The 10,143-nt window shown below is 46.2% G+C and overlaps 1 protein-coding gene across 1 annotated transcript in view; it reads left to right on the top strand.

Annotated features, from left to right (window-relative positions):
- The first annotated feature begins 468 nt into the window (after positions 1-468).
- Positions 469-10,143, top strand: part of LOC121980205 (60S ribosomal subunit assembly/export protein loc1-like) — a 41,049-nt gene continuing 31,374 nt past the window's right edge. The window contains exons 1-2 of the mRNA XM_042532162.1: positions 469-855; positions 1,107-1,274. Of these exons, the coding sequence (XP_042388096.1) occupies positions 469-855; positions 1,107-1,274 (555 nt within the window). The remainder of the gene's footprint in view (positions 856-1,106; positions 1,275-10,143) is intronic.

Genomic DNA, 10,143 nt, shown 5'->3' with positions numbered 1-10,143 from the left:
TATTTACCAACATGCCGAGCTCCAATAAGCATTGGAAGGAGCATTTCTTTTTTATGCGTCTCCCCGAACGGCCGGCCTTCCGAACGAAGTGGCAGACGGCGGTGCCGAATCAACCGGGTCTTGGCAAATTCAAGAGCCATCCGACGTATCTTCATGCGGCCAACCAGCTGGTCGGCCAACGTTACGATATCGACAAGTTGCTCCCTCCTGGAGTAATGTACATATTTGGCTTGTCTCCCATCCAAGTCGATCTGCCTTGTAGCATGAGTAAGCGATTCTTATCCCCCTTTTTCTTTTGTTCTAACTGATTTATTCTTTGTTTCTGCAGCTGAAGTTATGTGGCGTGCTAAGGCAACCGAAAAGCTCAAGCTGAAAGCCGCCAATATTGAGGCGGTGAAGGACAAAGAGGTAGCCGAACGAGGTTTGGTTCTGGCCAGCTCGACAACTGAAGGGGATGGGGGGACTCAGATGGTTCCCACTGATCCGGCCGCCCCTATCTCCGCTGATGACGCCGCACTCGATCCTACTACTACTGATCATGCCGAGGAGGAGGGCCGATCGGCTGATGAAATCCCTCTGGTGACTCGTAAACGCCGCAGGCTAGAACGAGCCGCTCAACAGCCTCCACCAGGAGAGCAGCTTTCCGAGTGGAGCGATGATGCTCATGTGGTTTTTGAGGCGGTCTCCTCGGAGCACACTCCGACTCAGCTTGAGTTGCCGCCGACCATATCTGAGGCGCAACCTTCCCCCTCTAGGACTCTACGTCGTCTTAGACGACTGGGCGACCGTCCGGTCCCGATCGACGAGTCTTCTGGCCATGCTGCTACATCTCAAGATGACTCGAGCGGCCCGAGGGTGATTAAAACTGTCCTAAGATTTCCCTCGGAGGAATACCTACTGTCCGCCAATCGGCCATCGGTTCCCGAACAACAGATCACCCTCACCGGTCCACTCGCCAAAGTTTGGGAAGACGCGCGTGTACGCGTCGCGCTCATGTCCCCTAGTCAGCTCGGGGACAGTAACCTGCAGCAGGCGACCGGGGTATGCCTTTCTGCTTTACTGATACTTTTTATTTTAGCTTTTAACTTAACTGCCTTTGTTCGCAGAGTTGGGTAGAGCAGATTGCAGTCAGCAATCGGCTGGCTGAGTTGGAGGATGAAATGAAAAAACTCAAACTTTCGGAGGCGAACCAAGGGCAATCCACGGCTGCTCTAGAGAAGAGCAAAAAGCTTTTGGAAGCTGAACGGAAACACGCTTCCGATCTGGCGAGCGAGGTCGCTCGGCTTGAAGCTGTGGTCAAACAACGGGATAAAGAGATCAAGACGGCGACCTCTCGGAAGCGCCAGGCCATTGACGGCATGGACCTAATGAAGGTGGAGATCAGAGGGCTGGAGTAACGCGTCAAGGATCTGGATGCCCTTCTGGCCACCGAGAAGGAGAGCCGCTCGGCCGATCTGCTTAAATTTGAAGGAGACTTGAAGGATCTCCATGCCGCCAACGATGCTTCCCGAGCCGCGCTCAAAGAGTATCAGGAGGGGGAGTCGGCTCGCTCTGATGAAGTGAGGAAGGCATTTGTCTGCTCGGACGACTTCGGAGAGAAATTCACCGACAAGATTTCCCTCACTTTCGAAGAGGCGATTAAGGCAGCGGTGGATTACTTGAAAACTAAAGGCCACCTTCCCGCCGAGCTGACCATCCCCCCAGAGGATCTGGCTACCGTAATGGGCGCCATTCCTGATGCTCTTTTTGATTTTGACGCGTGAGGAGTGTTTTTTATCAACTTTTTTGTATCCTCACCGTTCGGCAAAACTTTTTTTGCTGTAACTTCTTTTGTTTGCCCAGCGTTTAGCGTACATAGATCATCTTTCCGTTCCTGCAACTTTTGTTCTGGCAAGAAATTTTTCTTTCGTCATGTTTGAAGTGTTCTTTAAAACTCCTCCGCTCGGCTTCATACTCTAACATGGACTCAAGCCGATTGTCTTCAAAAAACGTCTTTCGCCATCCGACTGCGTAGCCGCTCGGCGCGTGAACGTCACTCGTTCACGTGCTCACATCTTTAATTCTTATTAACCATCTTTTGCTTTGCACCTTACCTCAAAGGGGTTTTCCATATATTTTTGCTAAGCGAGCCGCTCGGCCGTATGTTGGCCTTAAAGAACAGGCTCTGTCGTCGGTCGGCTCTTACCGCCGGAATGTATCACGTGGATGGCTATCCGCTCGGAGGTTTTATAGACGCCGGCTCGTCTCTCGATTTTTAACGTCGGAGCTCGACGGTCTTCCGCTCGGAGGGTTTATAGACGCCGGCTCGTCTCTCGATTTTTAACGTCGGAGCTCGACGGTCTTCCGCTCGGACGTTTATAGACGCCGGCTCGTCTCTCGATATTTAACGTCGGAGCTCGACGGTCTTCCGCTCGGACGTTTATAGACGTCCTCTCATCTCTCGATATTTAACGTCGGAGCTCGACGGTCTTCCGCTCGGACGTTTATAGACGCCGGCTCGTCTCGATATTTAACGTCGGAGAGTTCGACGGTCTTCGCTCGGACGCGTTTATAGACGCCGGCTTGTCTCGATATTTAACGCCGGAGTCGACGGTCTTCCGCTTCGGACGTTTATAGATGCGGCTCGCCTCGATATTTAACGCCGGAGCTCGGCGGTCTTCGCTTCGGGCGTTTATAGCGCGGCTCGTCTCGATATTTAACGTCGCTTCGGCGGTCTTCCGCTCGGGCGTTTATAGACGTCGGCTCGTCTCTCGATATTTAACGTCGGACTCGGCGGTCTTCCGCCGGATGGTTTATAGATGCCGGCTCGTCTCGATATTTAACGTCGAGCTCAACGGTCTTCCGCCGGATGGTTTATGACGCCGCTCGCTCTCGATATTTAACGCGTCGAGCTCGGCGGTCTTCCTTCGGACGTTTATAGACGTCGGCTCGCCTCTCGATATTTAACGGAGTTCGACGGTCTTCCGCCGGACGTTTATAGACGCCGGCTCGTCTCGATATTTAACGCCGAGCTCGACGGTCTTCCGCTCGGACGTTTATAGGCGCCTGCTCGCCTCTCGATATTTAACGTCGGAGCTCGACGGTCTTCCGCTCGGACGTTTATAGACGCCGGCTCATCTCTCGATAATTAACGTCGAAGCTCGATGGTCTTCCGCTCGGATGGTTTATAGACGCCGGCTCGTCTCTCGATATTTAACGTCGGAGCTCGACGGTCTTCCACTCGGACGTTTATAGACGCCGGCTCGTCTCTCGATATTTAACGTCGGAGCTCGCCTGTCTTCCGCTCGGACGTTTATAGACGCCGGCTCGTCTCTCGATATTTAACGTCGGAGCTCGACGGTCTTCCACTCAGATGGTTTATAGACGCCGGCTCGCCTCTCGATATTTAACATCGGAGCTTGACGGTCTTCCGCTCGGACATTTATAGACGCCGGCTCGTCTCTCGATATTTAACGTCGGAGCTCGACGGTCTTCCGCTCGGATGGTTTATAGACGTCGGCTCGTCTCTCGATATTTAACGTCGAAGCTCGACGGTCTTCCGCTCGGACGTTTATAGACGCCGGGTTGTCTCTCGATATTTAACGTCGGAGCTCGACGGTCTTCCGCTCGGACGGTTTATAGACGCCGGCTCGTCTCTCGATATTTAACGTCGGAGCTCGACGGTCTTCCACTCGGACGTTTATAGACGCTGGCTCGTCTCTCGATATTTAACGTCGGAGCTCGACGGTCTTCCGCTCGAATGGTTTATAGACGCCGACTCATCTCTCGATATTTAACGTCGGAGCTCGACGGTCTTCCGCTCGGACGTTTATAGACGCCGGCTCGTCTCTCGATATTTAACGTCGGAGCTCGACGGTCTTCCGCTCGGACGTTTATAGACGCCGGCTCGTCTCTCGATATTTAACGTCGGAGCTCGGCGGTCTTCCGCTCGAATGGTTTATAGACGCCGACTCATCTCTCGATATTTAACGTCGGAGCTCGACGGTCTTCCGCTCGGACGTTTATAGACGCCGGCTCGTCTCTCGATATTTAACGTCGGAGCTCGACGGTCTTCCGCTCGGACGTTTATAGACGCCGGCTCGTCTCTCGATATTTAACGTCGGAGCTCGACGGTCTTCCGCTCGGACGTTTATAGACGTCGGCTCGTCTCTCGATATTTAACGTCGGAGCTCGACGGTCTTCCGCTTGGATGGTTTATAGACGTCGGCTCGTCTCTCGATATTTAACGTCGGAGCTCGACGGCCTTAAAGGCTAATTTTAACACCGCTGATATACGCCCTACCGAGCGGCGAGGGGTCTTCGTCTTCGATGACTTGGCTCGGATAATTTTTACGCCCGGCCGAACGACACGGGATCTTCGCCATCGAGCTTGACTTGTGTAACCATACGCCCGGCCGATCGGCACGGGGTCTTCGTCTTTGAGTCGGTGGCTCGGATCTTATATATTATGGAGATAGGCCGCTCGGCCGATAATGCCAATTGCGTTTTTTAACATTTTGCTTCCTGCATTTCGAATATACAGCCAAACGGAAAATACGCAGCATACATTACATTGGTGCACCTTTCACCTTACCTCGGAAAGGCTGGAGATAATTTGCGCTTCATGGTTGATCCAAGTCCCAATCCATCTTCATCCACTCGGTAGCTCGTCCACCCAACTTCCTCCTTTGTGGTCGATCCATCGCCTGACATCAAACTCCCGCTCTTGAGGTTCCAGAAGGAGGGGCTTGCTATAAGTTGAATTCGGGAGATGAAGTATCTGCTTTTGAGGGAAATGAGATTGTGGTAGTCGGTGCTTCCGCTCGGCTCCTTGATGTTAATGTCGCTTGTTGCTCAGCCGCTCGGCTTGCGCATTCTCTCTCTGTTGCTCCACGAGCTTAGCTGCTCTTTCCTTAATTAGAGCGTCGGGCTCCTTCGTGGAGAGCATCACCGTGTGCGGTCGTCCAGCCTCGTCCATTGCTTTCGATCGGATACAGGAGCGTTCCCACAGACGGCGCCAGCTGCTATAATATTATAGCAGCTACGGCTCATAGCTACTACAATGTGAACTTGTATTGTTCATACAACTAGTTGATTGGATTAGTGTTGTGATGCTCAATTCGGTGTGTGCTTAACATATTTCACAAAACATGCAGTGAAAGCAATAAAGATGATAATAAAACTAAATTTATTACAAGACACACACTACACACATGCAGGATACAACTCACGTAGACATAATCATAAAATAAAACTTAAGTACAACAATTATTCTAGGCGTACCTTACGAATGATGCATAAAGGAAAGGGCATCAACTTTAGTGACGTCCACGAACCTTGCCTCTATTCATATCCACATCGAGTTCTTCGAGACAACTTTGATGAGCAACAAGGTTCTTTTGGTTAGTCCTAGGAAGATCGTACCAGTTCCACTATATAAAAATTTTGTACAAGTGTCGAACCTTTCCTAAATAACCTATTGTGTTCTTTAGAAGTTAAATTAGGAATCACAAACGAAACTTAACATTATTGATTCCAAATTTAATTTATCTGTTCTTAATGGTTTAGACTTGGATCGCAAGCGGAACTTAACACTATTGATCCAAATCCACCTTTGTAATAAATTTAATTAAATATTAATTTCTAAAATTGGCTTTCAGGACTGCATGGCGAGGCACATGACCTTCTTGGGTATGGGAGCATCCACCACTGCCTAGACAAAGGCTTTTAAGGAAATCTAATATTTAATTTCCTTTTATAACTCTAGGTTTAACCAAAAGAAACAATCGAATAACAAATTCAAAAAACAAAAAAAAAAAACACAAACTCGAATAATAAATCCGAAAAACTAGAATCTAATGTCTCTTGTGTTTGGAATTCTAACAAAGAAAAATAACTCAGGCCGAGTATGTGGCAAACAAGAAAGCAGAATTTCATCTGCTAAGCGTACTTCCGCCACAAGAAGTCAACCGTGTCGGCACTTACAACTCGGCAAAGGAGCTTTGGGAGAAGTTCCTTGAACTACACGAAAGAACATCCAAAACCAAGCTTGCAAGACGGGACTTAATTCGCAACCAGCTCACCAACCTCCGTCTTGAAGAAGGTGAAACAATTGCACATCTACACTCAAGGATACAGGAGCTCATCACCGGACTTTCGAATCTCGGAGAAGAGGTAAGTAACCAAGATTCGCTTAGGTACGCTTTAAATTCCTTTCCGAGAAATTCAAAATGGGCATCACTAGTAGATGTCTTTTATATTTCAAAAGACCTAGAAAAAGTTTCTTTAGAAGAATTTTTCTCGACATTTGAAGTGCATGAATCAAGATGTGTAGGTTCGAAGGAGCCTAAGAACAACATCGCCCTCAAAGCATCGAGAGACGAACCTGAGTCGGAATCTTCTCTCCACGACGAGGAAATGGTAATGATGGTAAGACGATTTAAGAAGTTATACAATTCTAGAAAAACTAACCATCCACATGGTAGAAAGAAAAGAACGATCCGCTTCTACCATTGCGACGAAGAAGGGCACATCAAGGACAACTGCCCCAAGCTAAAGAACAAGGATAAAGATAAAGGGAAAAAGCCTGTTCAAAAGCGCAAAGCCCTAAAAGCGACGTGGGACGATACATCGTCCGAATCGGAAGTCGAAGCATTCTCCGGACTCGTACTGATGGCGAGTCATTAAGACGACGATTGCGATTCAAGTTCCTCCAAGATGAGCATCGAAAGCATCGATGAAGGGGGAGCTTCGTCGGAAGAAAGTAGCAGCTCAGGGGGAGAAACGGATAATGAGATCGACAAGGTAAGTCAGGTACGATCTCTTCCTCCCGATAAAATGTTTAAGTTCGTTAAACTTTTAACAAAAGATTGCTGCAAATTAGAAAGTGAAAATAAAAATTTTAAAGTAATTCTAGCTAAGTCTTGTCCCTTAGAAGAATTAGATAAATTAAAACTAGCAAATGAAAAATTGAAACCTGAAAATGATGATTTGAAATTCAAGTAGATAACTTGAAAAACTATGCATGCTCATCTAAAACCAATTTTTGAAAATTTAATAATTTAAATTGGTACTTTAAATATCACCCGGGACAAATTAAGAACATTTCAAGAAAATATGTCCCTAAAAGTTTTTTGGTTAATCCAGTAGGCTGAAACCTATATTGGGTTCCGAAGTCATGCTTAAATTAATTTTAAAAATTAAAATTAGCGCTTTAAGTGAGAACATTAAACAAAAAATTTCCTTATTAGGCTTTGTCAAGGAAGTGGTTGTTGCTCCAATAACCAAGAAGGCCTAGTGCCTCACCACGACCTGGAAGCCAAAATATTGAAATAAATATTTAATTAACTTACTAATGAAGCATTAATACAAGAATTAATTAGTGCTTTAAAAAGGTTATTCAAAACATTTTTTCAATTTAGAAATTTACTTACTTAAAATTTTTTAAGTTGACTAAGTCATTTTTCTTTACTTAGGAAATTTTTTTAAAAAATTCTCAAATGATTAAGTTAGAAAATTTCTTTCAAAAATAATCTTTACTTATAAATTTTTTTATGTTTCTCTCAAGTTAAAAGATTTTTTAAATTAGAAATTTATGCTCAAATTACTTAGAATTTTTTTCAAATTTACTAAATTTTTAACCCTTAGATTGTTTTGGAACCCCATTTTTTTGTGATCAAAGGGGGAGAAAGATTAGTATAAGTCTAGGGGGAGGTAGACCAAAATATTAACTTATTTTGTTTTTTGCACTTAAATTACAAATTAAGTTAATTTACTTAAATTTATTTACTGTCTATTTTAACCCTAGCTTAACTTGGGTTGATCACACCAAAAAGGGGGAGATTGTTGGAACCCCAAGGATGTTTTGGTGTGATCAACAAGTTAAGTTAGGTCCTGTGTGTTTCTAACCTTGTGTCTAAGTGTGCAGGAGCTTAGGAGCACAGGTAGTCGAGTGGAAGACGCAGCTAGCGTGAAGGACGGCAGTCCGAGGGACGAGGTGCTGCAGAAGAGTACACCGGCCGAGGGACGAAAGCTGGAGCGGAAGATTGCTCGGGGAGCAAGAGATGCAACTAGCAAGAAGGACGGCACGCGGTGCGTCCGAGGGACGAAGACTGCGGATGAGTACGCCGGCGGATGAGAAGGAAACACGCAGGGATTCTGAGGGACTAGAAGCCGAAGGGAAGCCCGCTCGAGAAGACCAGAACTTGGGTTCGGGTGAGCCCTAATCCGGATGGCAGAGATCACCCAAGCGACGGAACCGAAGTTGAAGACCCGGACCGAGGTGAAAGAAGTCAACCGGAGTTGTCTTAGGGTCCGGGGCGCCCGAAACTGTCCGGGGCGCCCGGACCAGCCCAGGGCGCCCGGAACCTGAATTTTGACAGGATCGAGCTTTGACTCGATCTGAACGTTGGGGGATACAATTTATCTCCCTCAGAGCGCTCAGAACCCTTCCAGACGCCCCGACCAAGGTTATAAATATAGCATTGGTCCAGAAGCTTTGAATAAACTCAGAAATTTACATTCCAAACACTTGTGCGCTCCTGTTCTAGTTTAGCTTCTGTCTTTTGTTCTTTCACTGCTGTAAGAGGCTTCTCCGCGTGAAGGAGATATTTTAGTGCACGTTCATTCCTTGAATTAACAACCTCCTTGGTTGTAACCAAGTCAAGTTGTGAGCCTCTTCTTTCTATTTTATTTACTGTTAATTTACTTTATGCAAGTGTTAGCTTAAGAGTTCGAGAAGGGTTGTTCGTTTTGATTTTACAGGCTATCCAACCCTCCTTCTAGCCGGCCACAACGGTCCTACAGATTCAAGATCAATGAATGTGATAAATGTGTCTACATGAGAGCCACAGAGAGTGACTATGTCATCTTGTGCCTCTATGTAGATGACATACTTATCATTGGGAGCAATGATAAGATAATCAAATCCACTAAAGATATGTTGAACTCAAGATTTGACATGAAAGACATGGGCCTAGCTGATGTGATTCTAGGAATCAAAATTTTTAGAACGACAGAAGGACTTGTTCTTAGTCAGTCCCATTACGTGGACAAGATTCTTGAGAAATCACCAAGGGTGATACTGCGTTGGCACGAACGTCGATAGATACGAGTCAACATCTATCCAAAAATCGAAGTGAAAGTATCTCTCAGATAGAGTACTCTCGAGTAATTGGAAGTCTGATGTACTTGATGAGTTGTACACGACCAGACTTAGCCTACGCAGTATGCAAACTGAGTAAATATACGAGTAATCCCAGTGTTGAGCACTGGAAAGGGATAACAAGAGTATTGAGGTACTTGAGGTATACTCGTGAATATGGACTGCACTATACAAGATATCCTGCTGTGATCGAAGGATACAGCGATGCGAGTTGGATATCTGATATAAAAGACTCTAAGTCTATGAGTGGATATGTCTTCACTCTAGCAGGTGTAGCTATTTCCTGGAAATCTTCTAAGCAACCCGTAATAACCAGATCCACAATGGAATCTGAGTTTGTAGCTCTTGACAAATGTGGTGAAGAGGCTGAATGGCTACGACAATTCTTAGAAGATATTCCACGATGGGCGAAACCAGTGCCGGCGATTTGCATACATTGCGATAGTCAATCAGTAATCGGTCGGGCACAAAGTCATCTGTATAATGGTAAGTCTAGACATATACGTCGTAGACATAATACCATTAGGCAACTACTCTCAATGGGAGTTATCACTGTTGACTATGTGAAGTCAAAGGATAACCTAGTGGATTCGCTAACCAAGGGGTTAAATAGAGAGTTAGTTGTAAGCTTATCAAGAGGAATCGGCTTGATGCCGATGTCAGCGATCAGTGCAGAGGACACCCAACCTATGCTGACTGGAGATCCCAAGAACTAGGTTCAAAGGGACAACTAATCTGCACTGACTAGACACACTGTGGGAGGTAGCCCAATGAAACAGTGACTAGAGCAGGATAAGCCGATGGGCTTTTAATGATCAAAAAGAGTAGATGGTAACTCTTGAGGGATCACCTATGTGAGAAAGAAGTGGGGCCGCTTCGAAGAGAATTGGAGGCACAATTCTTAGAGCTTCTCACAGAACTAGACGTGTTCATGGCCAAGAACGAACGCACTTATGAGAATTGAGTTGTATCAGGGAGAGTCTTGGGTGAGATTTGTCACT

Source organism: Zingiber officinale, chromosome 5A (assembly GCF_018446385.1).
Source record: "Zingiber officinale cultivar Zhangliang chromosome 5A, Zo_v1.1, whole genome shotgun sequence".
Lineage (NCBI taxonomy): Eukaryota > Viridiplantae > Streptophyta > Magnoliopsida > Zingiberales > Zingiberaceae > Zingiber > Zingiber officinale.
The sequence above is the reverse complement of the archived record's forward strand: the minus strand, read 5'-3'. Positions and strand labels throughout refer to the sequence as shown.